Source organism: Melanostigma gelatinosum (genome assembly GCF_949748355.1).
Source record: "Melanostigma gelatinosum genome assembly, chromosome: 4".
In the NCBI taxonomy this organism is placed as follows: domain Eukaryota; kingdom Metazoa; phylum Chordata; class Actinopteri; order Perciformes; family Zoarcidae; genus Melanostigma; species Melanostigma gelatinosum.
In genome coordinates this window covers 27,461,949-27,489,352 of record NC_136637.1, presented here as the reverse complement: position 1 = coordinate 27,489,352, position 27,404 = coordinate 27,461,949, and the positions used below count along the sequence as shown (strand labels likewise).

The window sequence follows — 27,404 nt, the reverse complement described above, 5'->3', positions numbered from 1 at the left end:
ATATTCATGACAGGGGGCACTAACATGTAACATTCAAGATATTACTAACTGTGTAGTAAAAAACAGCTTTTCCAGTATCTTAAAATTCCAATACAGCTACAACAACAAGCACACATTTGACAACAAAAATCACTCCCACCACGACGTGATTCACCCAAAAAACGTACAAATTTGCTACTTTTTGCTTATCTATAACACAAAATCTGCTGTTGGCAACATGTTCAAACATTATCAGGGGTTAAAATACAGAAAGAAAAAGAAACATTTTGATTTCACCCACTGACACCATCCACCATCTGCCATCTGGTGGCTCATAATAGCTATTTCACCGGAAATGCATTGAAAAAGCTGGAAACGCCTGAACCAAAACATATAGGGTGCAATATAAAACTTATAATAATAATAATGCAAAACATATGATTATGATAATAATATAAACATGTAATTATAATTATAATAATGTAAACATACAATAATAGAAGAAGAAGCAGAAGAAAGACAATTCATTTAACTTTCAGTGCAGTGAACACAGCCTTGACTAAATGTGATGAGGAGGAGTTGATCCATGACTTCTTCATTATTTGTATCTCCGTTTGCCTTCGTCGTATTTCCTGCCTGGACTCAGGTTCCGTGGGTTTTGAGAGGAAGAAACCGCCTTCAGGTGGTCCATCCCCGGCCGAGGAGAAGGCTGCTTGTTGGCCACAGGACGAGTGTTTGCGTAGACTGGATCTTCTTCTGCATTAAGAAGCAAAAGCAGGATGGATCTCAGTTGTTAGGCTGATTCATGTATCAACCAATATGTTATACTACTACATCTAAATGGCAGAGCAGAATCAAAAACATTTGTTTTCGTATTGTTTGTCTGTTTGACTCATTTAGTTGTTTTTTTCTGTACTTTTAATGATGCTGTCTCGACCAAATCTCCCTCAGAAAATATGCCGGTAACACTTCATATTAAGATCTTTATAATAAGCATTAGTTGATAGTAATAAGGCCATTTTATGCTGCTTATTAACATTATTACATGTTAATAAGGGTAAATAAATGTTAATAAAATCATCATAAACATATTTATTGATTATTTCATTGTTGAATCTATGTTGTTGCTTTATTAAGGTGAATATATTCTTTATTATGCATTATTAACAGTTAACAATGCATTTATTAATAATTAATAAAGCTTTTTGCTGCTACCGGATCTAAGGCGAGAACAATGCCTTGTTATGGTTAATAAACACGTTTACAGAGTCACTCCTCGGAAAAAAATCCCTTTTCTAGATTAAGAAATTGTGTATTAAGCCAGTTTCAATGAAAATAAACCAATACACAAAATTGTAAAATAAAGCTGCCGGCTTCAGGCAGGTTGTCGTTAGGCAAACACAACTCTCGCACAATTATCTCTGCGGTCTGCCCTGATTCAGTGGGAAGGTGTTCTTTAATATTCACTCAAACTCAGAACGCTCAAAATCACCTTCAATCGGAGAAATCAAATGACAGCGAAGAAAACAAGCCGAAAGATCAGTTTCACTCAAGCCACAAAGAAAGGGCGTCGCCACGTGAGCCATTGTGACGGACTAATGGTGCAAGCTATAGATATTAAGCACACACACACACACACACACAGACACACACACACACACACACACACACACACACACACACACACACACACCATCATACCGTCTCTTCACATGCTCAAATAGAAACTTATCATTGTATCAGCTTACATATTACAATCTTCATTGTACGTACGACAAAAATCTATGTTCACACCTCTGGTTGCCACATCCTGATTGGTAAAGAAATTGGGAAACGCACCAAGCTGTTCTAGTTACTTAACTAGCAGCCAGTCCAGAAGCCTTCCTCAACAGGTGAACCAAATAACCCTTCAATCAACCTGTGACAAAGGGAAATGACAGCAATAGCCTACCAAAGAATGTTGACTACAACTGTGGTATTCCTACTTTCACTGAAGTAAAATATTTGACTTCTACCACCACTGACCCTTTCCAGTTCCCCACCTCACAGTGACTACAGTGTAAAATGCACAAAAACAGATGAATGTCTCAATTCAGCAGGTCATGTAAACTAGAAACTAAAGTCGTGTCCTGAAGTGAGTCAAGACACAACATCCCCGGTATGCGGGTAGCATGTAGCCTCTGACCTACTTCTGGTGCTCCATCGTCTGTGACCGGACCACCACATGCACCCGCTTTGTTACGCTTTTGTTACACAATTTAAAAACATAAAAGTGATGCAAATGTGGTTGAGAAACGGCAGCTAAATGTGATGAATGTTACAGGGTAATTGAGTTTCAAATGACACTTTCTACCAATTGTCTTGGAATTGAGACATTATAGGATCAAAGAAATCTTAAACATGGATGTTTGAATGGTGGATGAAATATTTTTGCGTGATGTTAAACATCATTAAACATAATTTAGTGCATTACTGGCTTGATTGAAGATTTGACTTGTTAATGCAACAACCGATGCATAGACTGTTGTTACAAAATTAGGGCCACAACTAATTCATTCATCATCAATTCATCTGTGTATCAATTAATTAATTAAGTGTATAAAATTAGTATAAAAATGTCCAATGTCTTGTTTTGTCCAACTAACAGCCCACAAGATACTCAGTTTATTTACAACGATGTCGAAACGGAGAGAGTTACTGATTGTAGTTTGTCCTTTGATGACATGACTCAAACGATAAATTGATTATCAAAATAGTTGCGTCTGTTATGCAATTCATTAGTTTCAGCTGCGGACAAAATTAAAAAAAAAAGATGTGAGCAATTCACACAAATATTGCTCATAACAAAAATCAAATTTAGAAAATTGTAATAATTAATTAATTCTTTATTTTTATATAGCGCTTTTCTTAGTACTCAAAGACACTTTACAGGGTTCCATGCACACCATTCGCCCAGTCATACCGGTGGTGGTAAGCTACATCGGTAGCCACAGCTGCCCTGGGGCAGACTGACGGAAGCGTGGCAACTAATTTGTGCACAACGGCCCCTCCGACCAACACCAAGCATTCACTCACATTCACACGCATTCACACCAAGCATTCACCATTCATTCCTTTGCATGTTTTTCTGAGGTGGGGGAAACCGGAGTGCCCAGAGGAAACCCACGCGGCCACGGCTGAGAACATGCAAACTCAACACAGGTTGTACCAGGAATTGAAACCAGAAACCTTGACTGGGAAGCGAACCCAGTACCTTCTTACTGTGAGGCAGTGATCTTAACCACTCTGCCACCGTGCCGCCATGTGGTTGAATGTGTGATGATTCTCAAGTAAAATTGTCTTCATGACTGGAAAAGCAGTGGTGGGTGGTGCGGTGTGGGTGGATCTTTCGGCTTTGCTTACTTCGCTTCTGCAAATATCTGATATTTTTCTCAGTAGGGGTCCGTCGGCTGCAACCAAATCTCACTTCTCCCCCCCGTGCACTGAACTCTGCCTGTAAAATGGCATCCTTGTCCTTCCTTCATCTCTACCCAGTAGAACACAGGCTTCCTAATTTGTCCTACAATGGCGTTTTAGATTGTAGCACACAATGAGCAGTGAAACCAAACAACACTCGCTCACTCAGTTTGCGTCGTCCGACCACGAGTTGGGCAGATAGAACTACCTGCTCTGTGAGCAGTGCTTCCTCTTTTTCTTCTGTTCTCTCAATTAGACACAGAGACACAAAACAGACCATCATTTCTTCTGTTAAACGCAAACCTTTTGCAAAAGTGAACCAGCAATATTCATTCAGAGCATGTTTGAACTGAGGCTTTTTTGTGAGAGTGTTTTGTTTCATGCCCTCTTTCATCGCAGTGCTGAGCTTACAATCTGTAGATGTTTACCGAAGTAGGTCTAGATCAGAGTTTTTTAATGTCTGAGAGTGTGAGCCTCCTCTCAGACAAGGCTTGGAATAAGGCGCCCCCTCATCTCCTCTTAGTTTACTTGCTTTCATTCAATTCCAGGAGACATTTGGGATCATGATTATGTTATTTGACCCCCATAAACAAATAATTGAGTCAACAAAGTCTAATATCGCAATTTGACAATTCTCTAAAACTGTTCTCTCATAAAGTCACAAACACGTAGGCTATTCTATGTGACCTTCTTTTGATAACTATACTAATTGTCCCCCCCCCCCCCCACTTCCGTTCACTGAGCCGCCACTGAAACTGCTTGGATCCCCTGCCTGTTAAGGCCCGCTTCCCATTTTGAAAACCTCTCGATGATTATCTAAACCATTGCAACTGAAAAAGGAAGACCGGTACCTCTGCTTCTGCGGCGTCTTCTTCTCAGCAAGACACATATGACCAGCAGGACAATCAGGATGACGGGAGAAACCCCCAACGTGATCCACATCCACTGGTCGATGAGCGTGAAGTTGTCTATGGGAGACACAGTCGCTGTGAGAGAAAAAAAGCTTTGTCTTGAAATGTGACTACCGTATGTCAGTTTCTCATCAGAGTGTGTATAAGTAGGTCAGTGCGTGCACACAATAGTCCTTAATAATAGAGTGTTTGTTAAACAAGGCCATTATTTAATTAAATGTTTCCTAGCATGCACACAGACCTTGTTTACCTGGATACGTTGTATGTTCCTTGCTCTTCGCTGTCACAGAGGAAACAAAATAATACTTTCATTAAGCCAAAGCAAGCCAGACTGTTTCGTGAATCCTTTAACGTTCCATCATAATAAGCTTTATAGCAACACTTCACTTCATGTACCTCTTTTAGCATTTATAAGCAGCATATATAAATGGTTTATAAGCCACTATAATCTGTTTAGCAACAAGTGTAACCCCTGCTGTGGGCCATCAGAAGTGGAGGATGGTGTAAAAACAGATAATGTAGATAATATAGTAAAACGCAGTTGTAATAAAATAAAATGTGCTTTCACTGGAGATGTTATTGCTGACAAATACTGTACATTAGCTAACAAAGTCCTTATAGCTGCGCACGTGCACATTATAGTGTGAGATCGGGAGCATTTCGATTGCCTCTCACGACTCTCAACATGCCGGCGGCTAATAGCTAACGGTGCTAACAATGCTAACGGGTACAAACTATGCCGAAAGTGCTGACAGAGCTAACCGTGTTTACCCGAGGGTGAACCGGAGTTTGGGGGCTACGCTTCTGCCAATAAGTTGTTGGTCAGGACGATGTTATCAGCTGTAACAGCCATGTGAGAGCTGTGACTTGATGCATTTTCGGCCGTTAGCTAGCCAGTGGGGCACATTCACTGCCATACACACTTTTTGGGCGGCCGTGGCTCATTGAGGGTCGTCCGGTAACCAAAAGGTCAGCGGTTCGATCCTCGGCTTCTACCTGTCCTGAGCCGAAGCGTCCCTGAGCAAGACACTAAACCCCGCTTCTCAACAGCCCACTGCTCCCAATACGCTAGGGATGGGTTCAGTGCAGAGGTTAAATTCCATGTAAATGTATAATGACAACTGTAATACATTTCAAAAACTAAAGGCTAAAAGCACACGCTGCCAACAAAGCAAGGAGAAGCTCGGACAGCAACACTCACACAGAGGGAAAGCGACTTCATTCCCTGCTCAGGTAGACATTACTCCACTATATATTATTTATTTAAATAATAATTGTTTGCTGTATTAATGTTCAGAATGTTGCTCATTTAAATGTGTGCATACTGCTTATAAATATTAGGGGGACGTAAAACAAAGTGTTATAGCGTTATCAGTTACAAGTGATACTTACTAATAACTACTTCTGTTCCACTGCTGTTAATCTGGATTAAAACGGGAATATCTATTTTGAAGCTGCAAAAGTACCATCCGCTGTCCTGTTCTGTTACGTTTGATAAAATGTATGTCGGCCAAGTCCCTTCGGTGTCTTGCCCTTCATCCCTGGAGTCCTGCTTTGTTTGGTTCAACACCAAGCTGGAGTTCTTTGCAGATTTGGAAAAGAACTCATTGGAGAGATTGTGCTGTTGGAATGAAGAGGGGTTCAAAAACCAGATCACCCTAAGACTTTTTGCATCTGTCTTCAAACGGCACTGGAAAGTCACAGAGGAGCCGAGAGGCACTTTCACTGTTGTTCGTGTTTCATTCAGAATCACAAGCGCTTGATCTGATATCACCAGGGCTGCTGTGATAGAAAGAAAGAAAGATATTAGACAGACAGACAGACAGACAGATGCGTGAGTTTTACTTGTAACAAACTATCTTTACACTGTTGTATAACTACTTTTACTTCAGTAAAATCTTAAATGCGTGACTTTTAATAGTGCATTTTTACACTGTGGTATTACTATTTTTGGTGAAGTAAAATCATTAATTCATCACACTTGTAACAAAGCATCTATACACTGTGGTACTACTTTTACTTAAGAACAATCTTAAATGCATGACTTTTACTTGTAACAGAGTATTTTTGCACTGTGGTATTACTATTTTTACTAAAGTAAAATCCTAAATGCGTGACACTTGTAACAAAGTATCTATACACTGCTGTTTGACTATTGACTACTTTACAGTAGAATAATAAGAATAGTAATTCTACCACCACTCGTAGCCCGTATCAAGTAATTTTACATTAGCTCCGAACTCGTTCATTATTATATTAAACAGCCTCATTTTATATCATTAATGTTTGTTATTGTCTGTTTTCAGGAGTCTTACCTGTGAGTAACACAAGAGTCGACCGTTTCAACCACATTTCCATCGTATCGTGTGAAAGGTGGTCTTCTTCTCACCCTCATCCTGTCTCTGCTGCACATCTGACAGAGCTCTAGACACACACAAAGGAAAAAAACTGTGTGAGTGGGAGGAGGGCTTTTTTGTTTTTTGTTTAAGTGTACTCTGAGAATAAGTTGCTGACTTGGTATAGGAACTGACTGTAGTGAAGGTTGCTTAAACAAGAACTGAAGATGGAAAGTAGTGTAGGCTTTCAAAAAGACAAGAGAGATTCCTGACCAAACTGTACTTTTAATCAAAAGACATCAAAGTGTATTGCTAATATTGTACATCCTGCTGTTGGCACACTTCGACAGACAGACAGTGAATCCCTCAGTGAGATAAATAAACAGACGCTGACTTGCTAAATGAAATTTAAAAAAATGGGGCACACAACACAAAACCCTCGTATGGGTTTGTGAAACTCTTGTGGGTTTTGGTGCAAGGGTGCTAAAAACGCATCTCACCTTCTCCCCATAGCGGTGCACAAGAAACGCAGGGCTTTGGCTTCCTGTGACAAGACACAACTGAGTATGATGGAGTGTACGAACTTTCTGATTCAATCTCTCACCACAGCCTACAAGATAAATTGCAGTAGAGACAACAAAGATGAGCGATGGTAAAGTTTTTTTTCCTACAAAGTTTCATCCAGAAGAGTTGCGATGCTGATGGGAACAAAAACTGTAAAAACACAATGACATCTACATTTTTCAGTTATGTGTTTTAAATCAAGTACTTGCTTTGATCTTTTTTTTCTCTTCTATGTTTATTGTTATGCACCAAACACCACATTTATTTGAAGACCTACTTGGCCAAAAACCTGATTGCATGATAATTAGTGTCTGTGTGTGATCTGTTCATCACAGTGAAGACCAAAGGAGTGCAGTGAGCGTATAAGTTGTGAAACATCAACCGTGTGAACTTCAAGAGACTGAAAGTAGGTCTTGCCTGTAATGTGAGCAGAGAAACGATCACAGATCATTTGTTTAGTGGAACAGTAGAGTTAGATGAGTGCTGTGGCTGAAATACATAACTCATCTGTATTTTCAAATAAACTGAAAATACCATAAATTTCCACAATAGTGCTGTTTTTGAAATAAAAGGCAGAGATGATGATGATGAATCTCCTCGGAAATATAAATGTACAATTTTATCTCTACTATTGGATCCCAGTAATAAAGAACAATATATGTACTTTGCTTTTTGTTTTTCCTCATCGGGCTGATAAAAAAAAAGAACACACGATGAATAAATTCAGTTTGTTTTTTACGCACAATAACGCAGGTAAAGGTCACCCTGCACTTTCCAACATATGTCAAATCAGACAATGATTCTGTTATTTTACTGCCTGAGAGAAAAGGTAAAGGGACATCTGTTATCCAGATCCTTCTATATGTGATGCCATGAAGGGTTATAACTAGGAGCTGTATGCTTCCTGGGTTTAATAGGCATGCCCTGGACCCTTAATCAACTCATCATACCTCCTTTCATACCACAAGAGTAGTTGATGCATCAAGGACAAATTGTTTTATTTTTTAATCAAACTCAACCTTGACGTCTACATTATGTATTGTACCAGATTAGTCCCATTGAGATTTAAAATCCCTTTTCTTTTTGTAAAGAACAAATAACAGATTTATAAACAAAACAGCAAAAAGTCAAAAACACATAACATCATATAGCAGCAAGGCTTGAACCAAAAAGACTCAATATTTTAAATATGTGCTACTATTAATACTTTATATTTGTTGGGGATTTGCTCCTGTGTTACTGTGACCCTGCCTTGTAAAGAGGCCTTGAGACAAAAGCAACACCTTTGTTGTTGTTGTTTTTCATATTGTGCTCTCAGGGTGCATTTTCCTTAAAAAAGAATAATTATATTTCATCAAATTACCACAAACTAACTGACAAAGAAAACTTTAGTGAAGCCGACTATAGTTAGTTGTTTGCACTGCATCTGATGGGGCAGCTGTCACTATCACGATTATAGTTGATTTTAGTATGAAATGGATCGTTTTTTACTGGTTACATCATAACAATTTGAAGTTTTCTTGAAAAGTATTTCACATATGTTCCTAGAGAACATTCCCATATTGACGCTCATTATCAGGCTTTGTTTAGACTTTTAGGTTTCTTGTTTTATTCATTGCTGTCACATTGTATTTCTTTTAGACATGTTGCTCTTTGCCATGTTTGTTTATGTTGTTAAAGTGTTAGTCATATCTCAAACTCTTCAAACTATAGCCACCATCTTCACTCGTCAGCCAAAAACTAAATATATATATTTTAATATTTTTTTCGGAATAATGTTTCAAAAAATAAATAAAAGGAAGACACGTTTGAATCCCGAAACTGCTTCGTCTCTTCTCCGACGGCACCTGAACGCAGCACCCGCGCAACAGAAACATCAGTACCCAGAATCCTCTCCTGACGCATGCGCACCACGCACTACGGCCCAAAGGCGTTGGTGGTTGGTGGTGTCCGTCCGAAGATGCGTTGCACTCCGGCAGCAGCATCAGTACCAGCTCCGCCGTGCAAGTAAACCGAAAATAACCGGGAGAACAGAGGAGGAAAACCCCGCGGTGTTTGCGGCTCGAGCGGCGCGATGGGAGACCAGAAGGTGAGGCGGACCGGACCGGACCCGGAGGAACAGGTGTCTCTGATGGGGGGGTTTCAGGGCGTAGCGTACAAAGGAAGGAGGGAAGGGGACGAGCTGCAGAATCGGGGGAGTTTGTGGATGCGGTGCGGACTCGTACTTCACACTGGTGTTTTAATATTTGAACCGGTGTTTTTGTCCGGTTGGAGGTGAGGTTTATCTCGAGCATGCATGTCATCGATGAGTTTGTTATCGATGTATCTGCGTTATAGTCCGGCGGAAAGGAGAGGCAGTGAGGGGGCCTTGGCGCAGCTCCTCTCGCCTCAACAAACATCACACAGTGGTTCAGTATGAATGGACTCGTTCACTGTGGGACGGACAGCTTGAGATATAAACGTACCGGGAGTGTGGTAACGTATCAGAGGTTTGATCTGTATGATAACCGACCCGGGGTGTGTCTCTTTGAAGCCGGCTGATCGATGGTTGTTGGAGCTGCATTATTAGATTATAAATGCGCATCCTTCCGCCCGTGAAGTGTCCTCCCTCCCTAGTCCCTCTCTGATCCCATCACATCTGAAGAACAGATGTTTATAAAGGAGCTCCATGAGCCCTCTTCCTCAAACACTGATGAGCACAACCTCCTCCTTCACTGCAGAGGATGCACTGAAGTGTTTGGTTGGAGCAGAAACCTGCAGCCGCTCTTTAAACCACAGACTTTAAAGGCTACTGATGGAGAATATTAAATATGTATTGTTCAGGCTTTGGCTCTTTCAGTCTGAATGAGATTCTGTTGTTTTTTTCAAATTCAGGAATAACAAAATGTTGAATTTTGTGTCTTTTCTTTAGGAATCTCTGCGTAAGATCACCCACACGCTGGCCATGAAGAACGAGGAGATTTCAAACTTCGTCTGCACCGTCAAACAGAGCCTCAACAACTTAGAGGTACCAACAACAACAACAAAACATACATGAAAACTTGAATCCTTTCTGCACACCGTTTGGTCGTACATTCAGTCCAGATACAGAAAAAAGTTGACTTCCTGTGTTTCCCTATTTTTGTTGTGGCACCAGGCGAACTCCAACAAAGTCCAGGAGGACCTGGAGTCCGAGTTCACCTCCCTCCACTCGGTCCTGGACGAGATGAAGGAAAGCATGGTGACGCGCATCAAACAGGAGAGAGCCAGCCGCACATATGACCTACAGGTACCTGCCGTTGGCCATAATAATAGCACATTTGTTATTATTTGATTGCTTACGGTTTGTTTTTTAATTCAAACTTCAGCAAGAAACTTATTCTTTTGTTGGCGTTTAATGTCGAGTAAATAATGAGAATCATTTTGTGACATTCTCTCTCGTGCTTTCTGACGCCTGATACATTTTAGCATTAAATGTTACATTTAAAGGAAAACACAAACAAATTCCAGAGATCTCACGATGAGTTTTTACATGTTAGGTCATCTGGAGAGCAATTTGTGCCCAAAGACGATATTCATAATGATATTTTGATTACATTGTAAAAATCACACTTTTATCTAAAGTCAAAGTCAGGATTTATTAAAAATTAGGAAAAACACTGACATTGTGTTTGTCAAATATTTTATATGTGTGCATATCATTGATATTAAACTTGTTATGGTTTTATAGAAACCAAATACTTTATTGTTTTTCCTTTTTTTTGAGGTACTGACATTTTTTTATCATATTATTATTTGTGGCCAAAGATTACATCAATAATATGATAAGAAAACTCACTTTTCTGCAAAAGTAAACTACAGAAACTATTTCAGCAAACACGCACTGAAAATACGATGTTATTAATTCCTCCGGGTCAAAATACCATCGACTGCGTGAAGCTTTTTTTTTTTTTATACGTGCACATAAAACTCCAGCCGGCATGGGGCCGAGCAATGACTCTCAAACGATGCAGCTACCTCCCATCGCTTCTGCAGAGAACACACTGGTCCCATTACACTAAAGATAAACAAAACAAATGAAAGTCCCGGTTATGTTTTACTTCCTTCTCAGAGTCAGCTGAGTGCCGGCTCCAAAGCCCTGGAGAGTTCGGAGGAGCTGCTGGAGCTCGCCAACCAGACGCTGTGCTCCTCCGAGACGGACAGTTTCAATCAGGTAGCTGACTCACTCCGCCACCGATGCAACGCTGCTGCACTGTTACACTGTGAAATCCAGTGTCCACATATATACATATGATATTTAATCTGTCCTTCCACTGGTGTCACACGAGCAGTTATTTGAACACAGCCACCAGCGACCCTTTGTGTTGAATGACAACATGGTGGACTACGACTCAGATTTCTCTTCGCTCCGTATCTCTCCTCTCTTCTCTTCTTCCCCCCCCCCCCCCCCTCTGCTTCTCCTCTCCAGGCGGCCAAAGACATTAAGGATAGGTATGGTACTCTGCCATCCATTGCTTCCCCTTTTTCTCTCATAGCCTCCTGTTAACCACTGAGCCATCTCGTAATGTAGCGTGCATGCATTCAAAACATGTAGCCACCGCACCCATTTCATAGACAATAAGCCGTATGGAAAACTTTCCACTCGAGAGCCTTTTGTGTTTCCCACTGCCTTCTCTAGTCTGTACCATCCTGTGTCAGTGCTCCTCCTCCTCCTCCTCCTCCTCCCTGGATGAACTCCCTCTCTAGCTCCGCTTTCAAACCTCGATTAGGTTGATGGGTTCAGTGGTAGATCCAGACTGTCTAGTTAGCGGGCCTTTCCTTAGCGAGCAGCGTTAGAATCACCTTGTTTTTTGCCTTTTTGATCCGTTTGAATAATGGACAACGCTTGTTTCCACTCCGTGTGCTCGTGTGTTTGTGTGTGTGTCTCTCTTTGTCCGCAGCGTGACAATGGCTCCGGCCTTTCGCCTCTCCCTGAAGGCCAAAGCCAGCGACAACATGAGTCACTTGATGGTGGATTTCAGCCAGGAGAGGGAGGTGTTGCAGGGCCTCAAGTTTCTCCCAGGTCTGCTCCACTTTTACTCCCAACAAATACAGATACGGTGACGCAGCGGTGACGTAATCTAACTAAGTATCACTCACACCAGTTCTTTACTCCAGTTTCATGCAGCTTTATACTTCTACTCCACTATATCCAGAGGGAGCTGCACTTTTGGCTCCACTACATTTATTTAACAGCTGTATTTACTAGTTACTTCACCAATTATTTAAAAAGAAAATCAATCATTAAGTGTTTTTTGTCCGAAAACATGTAAAAAAGTTCACCATTGTAGTAAAAGTATAAAGCCTCTTTTCCAGGCAAATCAATTTGGACGAATCAGTAGAAATAAATCAGAAGTAACAACACAAGCCTGAACTTCTGCCTCAGTTCAACACAGTCTGGGTCTTTGATGTATTTATTGATACAGTTTAAAGTTACAGGGGAAATGCACACCAATAGACATTTCTCCACATGTACCAGTTTAGCAATTGTGGCAAATTTTGATCTCGGTCTTCTTAATGGCAGATACAAAAGACACATGAAATACATTAAAACATGAACATCAATGTTACAGACAAGACAAGTGTCTTTCACTTTGATAAACCAAACACTCTCACAAAGTCGAAACAACGTCTCTGTGTCAAATAAGCCGCGTGTTGCGTTGGATTCAAAATGCCGCAGTTACCATTATTTTACATTTGAGTCAAATCACACGTAATGCCGCTCACAGCGATGAAACCACAGAGAATTATCAGCCAACTGTGCAGCTGTGTGAGGCTCTTTAACCTCTTTTAATGCATTGGTGTGGTTTGACAGCCCACGTAGTCACTGTAGGGCTCCGTCTCGTCGCCAGCAGATGTTACTGTACACCACCTGTTTGTTAGGTAGCGGTTAGCTGCTGATCACAGTTGAACATTTAGCAGACAAAGAGACGGATGTTCGCGACTAAACTTCATCAGGTGGACGAAAACATTACTCCAAATGAATGATGATGTTGCTACGTGCCTGATTGATGTGTACATTGACAACGCGTTAGCTAAAGTGTATGCTAGGTAGCGTACGGTGTTGCCAGATCGGGCTGGTTTCCGCCACATTGGCCTACTTTTGATTAATTTGAGCTGCTTCTGTCAACATTTGGTGGTTCTGAAAATATTGTGAAAACAAAATGACCAAACAAGCTGTTTTTATGGTCAAAAACACAAATACAATACTCAGTAAACTTGGTTGTGTCCACTCAATTTAAGAACCGTTTGATTGTTTTATTCTGTTGTCGTTGGGGAGCTACTTACCTTGACGTCATCAACGTCGACATAGAAATGGCGTTTTGTGTCGTTGATTGTCTGACTGCACTCTCTGTGGGGTTCGAAATCTCATTCATTCAACATTTTATCTTCGGTTACTTGAAGCAGATATGAAGATTTGTGTGCTTACACTGTGCTTTCTGTAAGGGTTGTATGGTTTTGCACAGGTTTGTGGCAAGGTTATGATTTGGTTTGTTTTTTATTAAAGTGGGCGGGTTTTAAGGCTTTAAGTTGTGATTGGGCAGGAAACTGTCAAATTTGATCTTTCATCAACGGTTGTGTACCTGTCAGCTAGTTTTGGGGTGATTCTGCCCCCAAGTGGCAAAAGTCTATTAATTCAGCTGTGACTTTGTTCCCATGTGACAGCTCTTTATCAACATTTAATGTGTTTAAATAATCATTTTAAATCTGCTCATGTGTCTTTGGTTGTTTCTGTAGTGAAATATCAAGTGTTGAAGAAGAGGTAGAGGAAGTGGATTTTTCGACAATCCTTCGAACAAACTGTGTCTTCTCTCCAGTTCCCGCCACTCCTGAGATCCAGGTGTCAGAGTCCCAGGTGTGCGACAACACGGTGACTGTAGTCTGGACCTTACCGGAGCCCGACAGCAAGATAGACCACTACATACTGGAGCACCGACGCACGAACCACGAGGGTCCGCCGCGCATCAGAGAGGACTACCCCTGGATGGTGGTGGAGGGGATACGAGAGCTGGAGCACGCACTCACCGGTAGGACGGAGGGTTGTGTGTTTGTGTTCTCTGAACTGTGACGGGTCTGACTCATAACGGGATTCTTTTTTTGTTCTCAGGTCTCCGCTTTGACACCCGGTACATCACGTTCAGGGTGAAAGCGTGTAACAAGGCCGTGGCAGGAGAGTTCTCTGAGCCGGTCACGCTAGAAACCCACGGTGAGAAAAACACAAACGAGCTTTTATTTTGTTATTTATTTATTTATTTGAATTGCAAGACAAAAGACAAGACATTAACTGAACAACAAGAGGACGACAAGAACAGTGAATACAGGCCAATTAACAACATTTAGTCAGTGGATGAGGATCTGTGTGTGTGTGTGTGTGTGTTTGCGTGTGTGTGTGTGTGTGTGTGTTCGTGTGTCTGAAGTGTGGGAAAGCATGGGAAATGAAACAAATGTGAATTCGTGAACGTGAATATTGGATGGCTGACTCATTTTCCATTTGCAGCGTTCACCTTCAAACTGGACGCTGGTTCGTGCCACCAGAACCTGAAGGTGGAGGACTTGAGCGTGGAGTGGGACAGCTGTGGAGGAAAGATACAGGACATCCGCAAGGAAAAGACGCGAACCAACTCCCCGATGCACTCCCCAGCCAGGTGTGTATGAATTTCATCTGCAGGGTCTTTAAACCGGAGTTTTTCACTATAAAAACCCTCATAAGGCCATGTGGTCATGTACTTACTGTCCTTTAGAATACATCTAAATATGAATCTTTGAGTGTTTGTTGTGTACCATCAGGTCAGCTTTGATGTCACCTAAGAGAGCGCCGACAGCCCGGCCCGGCAGGGACAGATTTACAGCGGAGTCCTACACAGTGCTGGGTGAGAGTTCACACTGTAAACACACGACAAACGTGCATTTCTACATCTCGAAGGGTTGAAACACACCAGACTGGAGTTGTAACTCGTGGAACTAAATAACTAAAGCGTTAACAGCTGAGTAACATTCACTGCTCAGTGAAAACCCTTTTGTACTTTGTACACTGGCAATGCATGAAAAATATGCATCGAGCCTTGATGAGTTTGTAGGCTAGCTTATTAGCCTAGCTAGCCTTGCTACACCAGCCTGTAGCTACCCAGGTAAGCTAGTTAGCTAGCCTCTCGGGCTTCCAAGGTGTATGTTACGCTCCTGAATAGATAGGGAGAGAGAATTGTTTGCGTTCATAATATTTATCCACATTTAAAGGAACAGTGTGTTGGATTTAGTGGCATCTAGTGGTGAGGTTGTAGATTGAATACAGTGGCCTTCAGGTAACTTAAAAAACACAAAAGCCTCGCTATCTAGAGCCAGTGTTTGGTTTCGATGTACTAGCAAAACAAAACATGTAACCTCACCTCTCAACCTACGGAAAGTGTTGACATTGTGAGTCTAGAAATGAATAATCTGGGTTTATGTGTCGTGACAGCCGACACGATGATCGACGCTGGCCAGCAGTACTGGGAGGTGCGGTTCGACAAGGAGAGCAAGGCCTTCGCCGTGGGCGTCGCCCTGCGGAGCCTCGGACGATTCGACCAGCTGGGGAAAAGCAGCGCTTCCTGGTGCATCCATCTGAACAACTGGCTGCAGCAGAGCCTCACAGCAAAGCACAACAACAAGGCTCGAGCACTGGACTGTGCCATCCCAAACAGAATAGGGGTCTACGTCAACTACGACGAAGGTGCCGTAAACACGTACTTAGCAGTGTTGGAATGATCACAGAGAGAATCACTGATGAGAACTTCTCCCCCGCAAAATAAAATGCATGTTGCAAATACACAGTTTATATGTTGTGGTCTATATTCAGTTAGTGAGTCTGTGTTTGGACTCTTTCACTCTGAGCACTTGTAATGGACTTTCTTCAAAGTATTTTGACAGTTTAAAAACTAAAAGTTGAATTTATTGTTTTAAAAAATAAATAATCGACAGATTAACCAACGATGAAAACATGTTAGTTGTAGCCCTACTGTTTTAAATAAACATGTCTTCATTCTCTCCAGGTGTTCTGTCTTTCTACGACTCCAAAACTAAACAGCTGATGCACACTTTCAAAACCAAGTTCCAGCAGCCAGTTATACCAGCTTTCATGGTGAGAAACGTCCTTCTGACGTCTATAAACACCCCCGTTATCTAAAAGAATGCTCTATTGTCCCCGTTCCCTTTTTGTTTTTTCAACTGCCTGTTGATGTGGCGCTTCCCCTGCAGGTGTGGAACGGCAGTTTTTCGGTAGTGACGGGCCTGCAGGTTCCCAGCGCCGTGCAGAGCGGCCAGAGGAAGAACAGCGGCACCAGCAGCTCCAACGCCAGCCTCACCTAGAGAACAGCTGGACGCCTCCCAGCTCTGCTTCGAACCACATTCACCGCCGCCGCCGCCGCGGTCCAAGCCATATCGTATCAAAGGGTTACATCACCGGAGGTTGATGGCTCAACCTGTTCCAGTCTCTGTGTTGCGTAAACGTTTTTTCTGGGAACAAGTGAGTCATCAGTGACAGAACTCTTCCGATGTATGACTCCGGCTGTTGTGATTGTCGGGGACACATGTAGTCTTACTCGTTTTTCCTCTCGCGTCATTTAAGCACTGTCCCACTGCTGCTAGAGCAAAGACTTAGCGCTGGCCGCTGCCCTTCCTTCCTTCCTTCCTTCCTTCCTTCCTTCATTCCTTCCTTCCTTGCCATCACCAAAACTGTCAGTCGTACTGTCAGCTGCAGGCTCAGAGTCGAGGACCTGTCTGCTCTCTGCCTTCCTTCTCATTTCCAAACCGGATCGGGTGATCCGCACCCACATGCTCATATTTCACTGCAAACCACCGTGGTGACACTTTCTGTGACGCCCATGTCTATAATGCATCATGAACGTACTTGTAAAGCATTATAATCTGCTTATAGCACTGTGTGATTATAGTTATAAGCGCTAATAAGTAATGATTTATGACAATAATCACAACACATACAGCATTTTATAATGACCTAATAAATCATAATGCTTCACAAGCATTTTTCAAGGATCATAGTGTATTATAAGTGTAAATAAATGTAATACATTATGTTTTCATAATCACAATATAATGTGATGTTTAATTTACTCTAAGTGGTCATTGTTTACTTTAAGAAAACTGTAAAAAATATTGAATCTATGCAGGAACATAAAACGTGACATACATTTTTACTAATATAATTATGTTATTATAAAAGTACATCATATAGTAATAACAACAACAAAACATTATAATCTTTTTATAATGCATTATTATCACTGTTTTATAATTATAATAATTAGGTTTTGTGTGTTCTTGCATAGATTTCATGATGTTTCTTTCACTTAAAACAAACAATGACCATAAATAATGACATCATAATGTATTATAACAGTGATTATAATCCATTAAAGAAATATTATAATGTACTACAACTATGAGTATTCAAATACACTGATACTTGCATCCTGAAATAATTATGCGATTGTGAAGTTTTACGACACATGACCTTATAAGTCGTTATAAAATGCTTTGAAATGTGTTGTGATTATTGTTATAAATCATTATGAATATTTATAATTATACAGTTTTATTACAGACATGTGTGTCATGGAGAGAGTTAACTGAATGCGCTCCCTAATTAAGTAAAAACAATGTTTCGTCAGTGTCATCATAACCTGGTTGTTACGGAGCTCAGTGGTAATTATCACCCACTGAATCCGCCTCCACCGACCAGCCGACCTATTTAACCCAAATAACAACCTGCTCCTCGACGACGCCACTGAATAGAATGTAGTTCATCATATCAGGACACTTTTTAACAGCTGATGGCTCATCAGAACAACACACATTAGGGACGTGGTGTTTCATTTTTTGCCGAGGCCTGCAGACCTAAAGGTGTTCACTGCATTTCACCTTTTGTAGTCGTTGAATCAGAGCCGCTGTTGTTTTCTTTGGAGTTAAATCTGACAGGAAGACTCGGCACAGAGAGTTAGAAGGGAGCTTTTATCAGCTTTTATGTAGAGGAGTCATCCGATAATGGCTTCAGGATTTTTGGAAATAACTACTGTATTCATTCTATTCACCCGACTGCACCCTAATGCTTGTTTGTACAGTGTGTGTGCGTCTCTATACCCAATAACATCCCTTTATTTACCGAAGAGGAATCCCATTATGAGTCTGTAGAACAAATATAACAAATAGCGAGCAAGTATCCTCTGCTAACACATTGTATTATGAGCGGTAGCCAGGTTTGGGGTCCACCTGGGTGAGAAACAAGTCATAAACTCTGGAAAACTGATGTTATGAAGTCCTTATTTGTGCACAGCGTCCATGTGGTAACAGTCTTGCTTTGCCGTGTTGCTCCTTCTGTATGCATCTCCTGGATAACTGTAGCCTGCAATGCTTTAAAAGGAGCACCCAGCTGAGATTTATGTTCACTTCATTGTCACATGTTGACACAGTGTCACAATTTATTGTAACATGTTGACACAGTGTCACAATTTATTGTAAATAGTTTTAATTGTTCCGCTATGATGCATCCAGTCATTGAGGTAATAAAGGAGCGAGAGCACTTTGTTCTTGGATTTCTGCTTCAACAAGTAATAAAAACTAATTAAGAAACAGATGTTGACTGTATTTATACAAAAATAAGTTGTAAAACAGGAAAAAGACAAAATACAGAACATCGTAAAATGTATTTCCAACTGCTGCATAGCACATACTACAAGTTGCTTGTTCACGTCTCTGATTTGATGTGAAGGAAGCAAGAGTTTTACTTCACTGACAAGTGAAATATTTTTATACAATGGGTACAAGAACCCTAAGCCAACTCTACTCTATGTATTCCTTCATTCTAAAACTGCATCGATTCGTTGAAAGAAATTTGAGATTATTGTATTTTTCATGCGAAACAATGGCAGAAAATGCTGTGTAAAAATGAGCTGTGTAAAAATATTTACAATACAATTCAACAGCTGATTGCATTACAAAAACAACACTGATGTAGAAAAATGGATTGGCAAAATGTACACTGTTGTCAGTGGTAAATGTGCAAAATGTACAAGAGAAACTCGGTGACGATAACGTGTCCCTGGCAGATGTTCACAGATGTTTGGAGGGGTTCCCACCAGGAGAGGTCACTCTCAACACTGGGCCTTTTGCGCCAACTTGAGTTTCAGCTCCGATATCGCTGCGAGAGAAACTAGAGCACATCAGACAATAAGCGTTGATGTTACTGGCACTAAAATAGAAATGGTACGTAAGAGAAGAACATGAATGCTGAGGCCTCCAGGTGACTCGGAGCATCAGTGTGGACCTACTCTGTCCCTGAGTGTCTGTGGGGGCTCTTTTCCTCTGATCCGGGGTTGCGGAGGAGTTAGAGGGGATCGATCTGCGAGGAACAGCAACAGGACCAGCAACTGGAGGCATCATTGCTTTCTTTGGAGCGTTTTTCTCCAGTTCTGTGGAAGACCAAAAATGATTCACGGTCATAAAAAAGAAAATTTAAAAATGTCTGCGATATGTGATGATATAAGACAGAGAGACTTACGTGGCAGCGGAGCAGCTGAGGAATCCTCTGTCTGTTTTTCTTCCTCCACCACTGTTTGAACACAGATGTTAGTTAGCAGTGGCAAGGGGGGGGGGGGGGGGAATGCAGTCACACCTGTTTATGCTTGCGAGACAGAAATGTGAGGAGTGACGGCGGATTGATTGATGGGGCTTTGGTGGCAGCAGAGTTGTACTCACGCTCGTCATTCGCATAAAAATGCTGTTGTGCCGGTGGCTTAGGGGGAGGCTCAGGAGTCGGTATTCTTGGAGCGTCTGCAAAACAAGACATGTAATCACATTTATTAAAGGCTGATATAATGGCCAAGGTGCTCAATAGGCTTTGCACTGAAGGAAATCACCTGAGCCCCTAGTTACAGCAGGCAGAATAGACGCTTGTTGTATGCATTGTTTAAAATTGAACATATACAGTCCGGTATGTTCAGTATAACAAAGGTTAACATGGAGACTGTTGCATGCTAGTTATAGGGATGGCATTCTTGGTCGGTTCAGACTGTTGGATGGATTTCCATGAAATTCTTTACAGACATTCATGGTCCTCAGAGGATGAATCCCACTCCCTTCGGTGGTCTTCTGACTTTTCCTCTAGTGGCACCATGAAGTTCTTATAGAACTTATCGTATGATGATGTTAGGAATTATACATGACTGATTACCCAGATTTGAGAACACTCTCCTTGATGATAAGGACTCAGTAAAACCAGCCAAAACAAATCCACTATTTGGTTCAACAACCAGGACACAAATGCAAGGTGTGAAGACGGGCGTCAAGCAAGCGTTGCATTGTTTTTAAGGCGTCACAAAGGTTGGAAACCACTGCTGTAGACTCGTATTTACTTGAGTTACAAAAGTCCGAAGCAAAACGAAACTCTGGAGAGGAATTTATACCTGCCGCACAAAGGCTCTAAACTGCAACAACCCATGAGCGATTGGGTGGGTGTGGGCAAGCTACCATACCGCCACAGCAAAACATCAGTGTTATCGCTACACCCGACACAAAGAGAGTAAACCAACCGCTTAGGATTTTCCAGAAAGTACTGATGTGTTAGGTTTGAAATATTAAACATTTTAGTTGTTAAATTGATTTATATCATAATAAAAAAGAATCAACTCAAAGTCATTGTTTGTGTCAGTGTGACTTGTTGGAGAAAGTCCAAGATTAGTTGTAAAGGTGGAATTTCCAGACACCTGATTGCGTGAAATGGCCTCAGCAAACAGGTGTGGCAGACAGTGCAAACAGTGTGGTGGCTGTTCATGTTAGTGTGCTCTTGTGTGAAAGGAAACAGTACCTTTTTTGGTGGGTACACTTGGCGGGGCCTGCTGAACGCTCATTTCTCCGTTTTCATGATCTTTAAGAATAAAAGCTGATAAAAAAAAAAGAATTAGTCGTGCATACGTAAATGGGTAAATGTATGTGGAATAATAATTACACAGCTTAAAGGGTCACCTTAAATTCAAAGTGAGGGAGCAAAAGGAAGGCAAAAACAGAAGAATAAATAGGGTGAAAGATAAAAGTAAGATGTTTTTTAGTACGTACAGATGTTTTTCTCATAGAGTTCCTCAGTGATGAGAGGAGTCAGAACTCCGTCAGTATTTTCCACGATATAGTTGATGACGTCGTGTAGCGTGGCACACGGGACCTGCACGGAGAACGACTTTTCTTTAACATCTCAGGAACAATTAAATACTTGCAGGGATATGAAACAGGTTGTGACATTAAAACTGAGTTAAATTACTGATCATGTGTCATTAGTAATGAGAAGGAATCTGGAACTTGGTCCACACACACACACACACACACACACACACACACACACACACACACACACACGCATGCCTTAATTCAGTGGTTCTCAAACTTTTTCTGTCGCGCCCCACTTTGGAGGAAGAAAAATGTTCATGCCCCACCGCCACAACAAAATTGTAACAAAATGGTCTATGTTGACCTTTTATTGAAATAACATTTTGTGACTCCTCCGTCTCTGCTTTTTGCAAATGAAGTTATATCCGTGCAATTTGGCAAAAAGCCTCCTGTGGACAGGTGTTGTAAATTAGCATTTCACTTCAAACACTTAACACAGTGCATCTGGGCTTTGTGCATAAATGTATGTTACAATTCTAATGCTACTGTGATGTCCATATCAAATAAAAATACTTTTATACTTACAGGAACGTCCACATCAATGACGAAGCCCCCTTCGTGTATAGGATTCACGCGGTAGTGGCTGATTTTAGAGCTGATGGAGAAAGAGAGAGGGAGTCAATTAAAACAAATGAAATAAACAGACAAACAGATTACAAACAGTCATCACATGCTAGAACAACACGTGTGCAAAGATAAGTCAGGTTCAGTGTCATTTTACCGTTATATTTTCTTCTAACAGCACCATACTCCATTAAGTGATGATGCAGTTTTTGTAATATGTACACCTATGTAACAGATCTGTGTGGTAGAGTGTGTGTTTATGCCTTGAGTATGTGTGTGTGTGCGTGTGTGTGTGTGTGTACCCTTCAATGTCCTGTCTGGTGGTGACAGCGAAGGTGTTTTCGGTGCTCCCGGGTCTCAGCAGCAGGTTTCCTCTCTCGGCCTCTCTCTCCAGCACCAGCGCTGCCTCCAGACGGGTCACGCGATGGAAACAACTGCAGAGACGCCAGAAAACACAGAAGACGTGAGACAAATAATAAAGAACATAACGCACATAAAACTGATTTTACTAGTGACACATCGAGGCCCCACACACAGAGTTTGTAAATAGGAGAAAGTGTGAATTAAAATCCACATCATCAGCCAAAACCTCGTTGAATTAAAAACATTATGGCCTTGATTGAAGCCTCATAATGCTGCATTTATTTTACATAAATAAATTTTGGATGATTTTAGAGACAATTCTGAACCAATTAAAGAGCATTTAATCCTTCTGTTTATCTGAAAACCTAAAACAAAACCACCAAAAATGAAGATGCACATTTTTCCTTGGACAACAATGCAAAACAACAACACATAATAAAACAATATGCAAAATTGTGTCCACTTTGTAAACTGCTGGTAAAGCAACGCAACTGTAAAGATGCAAAGACTCAGATGCAGGTGTCTACTGCCTCTAGACAGGGTCGGACAATTTGGCTAAATCATCAAAGAAATCATATATTTTCATATGAAAAACAAACAAGACTCAAAGCTGAATAGAGGTAATCAATTTTTGTTTTTACCAACATGCTTTAAGGGCAATACATAACACTGTTTTTGTCCTGGATTCCGCTCAAACTGTAGCCCATTATCTATTCTGCATGTGGTTAAAGTTTCACAATTGAGGAAGCAAACCAAAGATAGATAGATTCATTAAACACTGAAATACTTAAAACACCTTTGCTTCAAAATGCTCCTCTCAAATATGAATTTTTGTTTCACGGCAGCAGCCGTTTCCACAAGAATCAGACAAACAATCCAACAAACCAAAGCGATAACACGACCTCTTTGGCAGAGGTAATAACCAGTATTTCACTTGTGCAATGAGCGTCAATACTTTTACGTCTTTGTTTGTACTCACGCTGGCGTGTCTCCTTTGAGGCTGCTGTGAGCGCTGGTGTTTATTTTTGCTTTTTCCTTTTCCACTGTCTCTTTCAGCATGTGGATCTGGCCTGGGAGCAGGTTGAGGGACGCAGGTACTGAAAGCTGTACAGGGACAGTTTCTGCTTTAATTCATCAGTGAAAATAAGGTCCTGATGTTCCAAACTTACATCATGAAAACACTTTATTTGCTCTTTCTTCCTCCTGTAAAGTGAGCTGAATGTAAAGCTCCACTGACCTCGGCCACAGAGCGGATGAAGCCCTTCCACAGCTCACGAGCTTCTGTGTTAGGAGCCTGCAGACACGACGGAGGAGAAGAAAAACTGTGAAAATTAGGAAAAACAAAAAAAGAAATGAGGATGATTTGACATATTTCCTGCATATTCCCTCACAGTCAATCTGATATTTTCATCTTTCAACTGGAGATTGAGTCTGGCTGCATCCAAGTTATGATCCTGGCTGTTGTCATCCGTTATTGACAGCAATCCCCTGAGATCCACTTTGTCGATGTACTGATGAAACACACAAAGACACAAAGATTCATTAATAATCATCCAAATCTCTGTCTGTTAAGAACACACATCTCTGTGATAACTTACATCAGCGTCTTTTATCTCATTGAAGAAGAACAGCGCGTTTCCACACAGGCAGGTCCACAGTTTCCGAGATGTCTGCAGAAGCACACACAGAGAAAGACATACTGACTGAAAGATAACATACCAATCAAATATACATAAATAAATGAATAAATTCATATATAAATAAATAAATAAATTCATATATATATAAATAAATAAATTCATATATATATAAAAATAAATAAATTCATATATATATATATATATATATATATAAATAAATTCATATATATATATATAAATAAATAAATTCATATATATATATATATATATATATATAAAAATAAATAAATTCATATATATATAAATAAATAAATAAATAAATATATATATATATATATATATATATTTAAAGTTTTAGCAGTTGGAGCAGTGAACACTGTTTTCATTTTGATTGCCGTGATTTTTTCCTATTTGGATTTCCAGTTCGTGGTCAACGGGTTTGTACATTAGTTTGGATCCGTCTCTGCTTTCTATTCAACAGCAGTGAGATATTCTGCAAACACATAATCATTGTTTTTTAGATAACACTCCAATCTGCTTTCAATTTCTTCTTTCCAATATTCTACATGGTTTTTCTTTGCATTGTGTTGTAATTACTTTAATTATTGATCATTATTTGTGTTCAACAGAATGCAAAGAAAAAGGCAGAAGAAGGCAAACGCTTGTTTGTTCAATAAACAGAACAGCTGCAGTCATTCTTGAGCCCAGACTTTATGAGTCAAGCATTAGAACAGACACCAAGGTGTGACATTAATCAACAACGCTTGGTGTTTGGATCGTTTGGACCTGAAGGGAATCTCTGTCACCGGATTGATTAGTTGTGAGTTTTGGATGAATCAGAGATTGTGATCACCAACGCCGTTTGGTGCTGAACTCAAATAACTGAGTGGGACTCTGATGCAACTGAACATTCGTACTTTCATCTGGGGCTGGGATAGTTTCCACAGCGTTCTCTTATCAGTAAGGGCTTTGGCAGAACAGCAAACACATGATTCATTATTTCCAAAAACCTGTTGTGCAGGTTGGCGTCTTAACCTTAAACTTCACGGCACAATGAGCGGAATAGCAGTCAGACCAGTTGGAGAGACGCTGAGTGCTGTTTACAATCTGCTGAAAACCTCAAGTCAAAGGGTTTCACAATGGGCCCCTTTCACCACAGCCATTTACACGTGGCATAGCAGGGTAAATGTAATTGATCAAATGTAATTATTTAGTGTATGCACCATACCAGAGCAATGGGCCAGGGGGCATAATTCATGTTGTTCATTACACATGTGTTTACCCTGTAAAGACATGTGGCTGCTGTGAAGGGGCCTATAGACAGAAACGACATGATGACAGGTGGCTCCGCCCACAGAAAAAAACACTTCAACTGATTTCCCCTGCTGCTGTGCATTAAGTGTATTTCTAGACCGCTGTATTAAGTGTTATACTTCCTCCTTATTTATACACTGATGGAAAGTAGAGTAGAGCTCCTCTTCCGCACAGAATACACATGATGAGTCTAGTTCTCAAACGGGTGCTGAGAGGCTCTGACATTCAGGTCGTGTCAAAGTTGACAGGAGTGAAGAACCCTGGCATCATCTGCACATTGTTGAGATGCCAGTCAGTCACTTTTGAGGGGGGGGGGGGGGGGGTTACTAACAACAACAACAACAGACCTACTTCAAACATAAGCAGTCATCTACAGCCATGCGCTGGAAGAATTACTCAGATATTCTACTAATTAACGTGTACATCACTACCGCAGCTGGCAAATTTTATTTAATCTATATGTATGTTCATATATATATATATTCCAGTTTCATAAAACTACTTACAACAAGGTCTGTTGATTATCTTGATTGATAAATAGCACCACAGGTAAGAGGAAAAATGTGTATTTTTGGTAACATCTACAGCAGCGAATTGCAACATACACATCATATGTCATATAAATCCCTGACAGTGATCATTTTACTGCACACTATTTACTTTGACCTTTGATATTGTTAGCATATCTTGACAATAAGACTAACATATTTTTACTTCAGTACGGTTTTGAATGCAGTACTTTTACTTGTATTTATTCCACCACCGCAGATTACCTAAATATACAAACATCTTAATAAAAATAAGCTTTATTTTGCAGTCTATTCCACAAACAGACGGGAGTGTTTCTCAAAGATTTAGCACAAAATACAACAAACGGTTCTGTAATGCACTACCTTATCTCTGAACGACCTCTTCTCCAGGTAACCCTCATAGTAACAGGCGGGCAGCTGGCTCCTCTGTCGCGGTGTTAGCTTTACCATCATGATGGTCGATGTCCACAATACATAAAAAGCTTACACACAGATTTGGTTGAGACCTTCTGCCTGGTTGCGGTAAATCGCTCTTGTATACGAAAGTGAGGAGGGGACCTGTGCGCAGCGTCCTCGCCGCTGATTGGTCAATGCGTGTGAAGTGGGCGGGTGCTTTTTAGAAATATCCTCAGGTGAGACAGCTGTGCACGTATGTGGACGTGTTTGACAAGGATGGAAATCACCTGGCTGTGTGCCTAATCAAGCGGGAACATTTGACTGTAGCTGGTTATATACTGCATGAAACTCACCAGAAAGTGAATTTAATTAATTATAATTAACAAAGTACCCGGCTGTACATTAAGTAGTTAAAATGAACTCCACCTTTCCCAACATTAACCTATATTAATGCACAAATTATTAATATATATATTTTTTTATTTTTTATTTTTTATTATTATTATTTTTTTAATTAAAAGTGGCATTCTGCATCATGAGTATTGGTACTGTAAGTATATTGCATACTTATTCTTAACCTAATAGGTGAGAGTTCAAAAGGAAAAAAATGTATATGTAGCTCCCTCTGCTGGATGAATTCGTTGTGGTTTTATCAATATAAAATATATGAGCATCATATTACTTGTAATCGCTCATGGAGAACCAGGGATGTGTTTTTAAGAAAGAAGCTGAAGAGCCAATTGGAACAAGTTGTAATCAAAAGATCGTATGAAAATCTCTTCAGTTAAATGTCTAGTTTATTTTAGTGACATGTTGTCTTGTTACACCTGTATTTAATTCTAGCATCCTTAACAGCATGTTATCACAATCTGCTTTTCGTCACCGGGGGACGTAAACCATCTCCAGCACTCATGCGCTTCCTCATCAGTGGAGCTCCTCCATAGCAGCAGCAGAGGTGATGTGTACGAAGACAGATCTGGGATCTGTTGGTGTAAGCAGCAAGGTAAGTAATGAATATTAATATCTGGTGTTATTTGTTGTGAGTCCATCGATTTGTATGGGTTTTATGTCAGTTTCCTGCCAGAATTCAAGGCTTTGACAGAGCTAGATCAACATTTAAAACTT

At 40.6% G+C, this 27,404-nt stretch overlaps 3 protein-coding genes across 6 annotated transcripts; 1 reads left to right on the top strand and 2 right to left on the bottom strand.

Annotated features, from left to right (window-relative positions):
- Positions 1-114: 114 nt before the first annotated feature.
- On the bottom strand, positions 115-6,771 carry LOC306776958 (uncharacterized protein). Of its 4 annotated transcripts, none has more exons than XM_079267860.1 (5): positions 6,662-6,771; positions 5,739-6,128; positions 4,597-4,626; positions 4,287-4,421; positions 115-735 (listed from the first exon to the last, which is right to left on the bottom strand). In XM_079267860.1, the coding sequence occupies exons 1-5, from the start codon at positions 6,702-6,704 to the stop codon at positions 578-580; spliced, it is 756 nt and encodes a 251-aa protein (XP_079123986.1). In that variant the 5' UTR covers positions 6,705-6,771; the 3' UTR covers positions 115-577. The 4 variants fall into 4 exon arrangements, with proteins under 4 accessions (XP_079123986.1, XP_079123987.1, XP_079123988.1 ...); XM_079267861.1 differs by having other exon boundaries at positions 5,739-6,125; positions 6,662-6,724; XM_079267862.1 differs by lacking the exon at positions 4,597-4,626.
- Positions 6,772-9,239: 2,468 nt separating this feature from the next.
- Positions 9,240-17,619, top strand: fsd1 (fibronectin type III and SPRY domain containing 1). Its single transcript, XM_079266785.1, has 13 exons — positions 9,240-9,335; positions 10,158-10,253; positions 10,383-10,514; positions 11,337-11,438; positions 11,694-11,716; positions 12,166-12,287; positions 14,083-14,292; positions 14,373-14,471; positions 14,763-14,910; positions 15,053-15,135; positions 15,720-15,971; positions 16,291-16,379; positions 16,496-17,619. Exons 1-13 carry the CDS (start codon positions 9,321-9,323, stop codon positions 16,604-16,606), a joined length of 1,482 nt encoding a protein of 493 aa, XP_079122911.1. The 5' UTR covers positions 9,240-9,320; the 3' UTR covers positions 16,607-17,619.
- A 1,326-nt stretch (positions 17,620-18,945) lies between these two features.
- LOC306776252 (signal-transducing adaptor protein 1-like) lies at positions 18,946-26,383 on the bottom strand. Its single transcript, XM_079266879.1, has 13 exons — positions 26,247-26,383; positions 23,998-24,069; positions 23,791-23,910; positions 23,637-23,693; positions 23,379-23,503; positions 22,339-22,470; positions 21,998-22,067; positions 21,368-21,470; positions 21,120-21,194; positions 20,012-20,086; positions 19,815-19,865; positions 19,585-19,725; positions 18,946-19,466 (listed from the first exon to the last, which is right to left on the bottom strand). Exons 1-13 carry the CDS (start codon positions 26,334-26,336, stop codon positions 19,408-19,410), a joined length of 1,170 nt encoding a protein of 389 aa, XP_079123005.1. The 5' UTR covers positions 26,337-26,383; the 3' UTR covers positions 18,946-19,407.
- Between the last annotated feature and the right edge of the window lie 1,021 nt (positions 26,384-27,404).

Bases quoted from the DNA above. Each gene is read 5' to 3' on its own strand.
- LOC306776958 (XM_079267860.1), bottom strand. From the start codon at position 6,704: ATGGAAATGTGGTTGAAACGGTCGACTCTTGTGTTACTCACAG. The intron at 6,129-6,661 runs GTAAGACTCCTG...TTTCTATCACAG, and splicing joins GACTCTTGTGTTACTCACAG to CAGCCCTGGTGATATCAGAT. The intron at 4,627-5,738 runs GTAAGTATCACT...CCTCTGTGACAG, and splicing joins TGGAACAGAAGTAGTTATTA to CGAAGAGCAAGGAACATACA.
- fsd1 (XM_079266785.1), top strand. The intron at 12,288-14,082 runs GTCTGCTCCACT...TCTTCTCTCCAG, and splicing joins GGGCCTCAAGTTTCTCCCAG to TTCCCGCCACTCCTGAGATC. The intron at 14,293-14,372 runs GTAGGACGGAGG...TTTTGTTCTCAG, and splicing joins GCTGGAGCACGCACTCACCG to GTCTCCGCTTTGACACCCGG.
- LOC306776252 (XM_079266879.1), bottom strand. From the start codon at position 26,336: ATGATGGTAAAGCTAACACCGCGACAGAGGAGCCAGCTGCCCGCCTGT. The intron at 22,068-22,338 runs GTACACACACAC...TTTCTCCATCAG, and splicing joins ACCAGACAGGACATTGAAGG to CTCTAAAATCAGCCACTACC. The intron at 19,726-19,814 runs GTAAGTCTCTCT...GGTCTTCCACAG, and splicing joins CTCAGCTGCTCCGCTGCCAC to AACTGGAGAAAAACGCTCCA.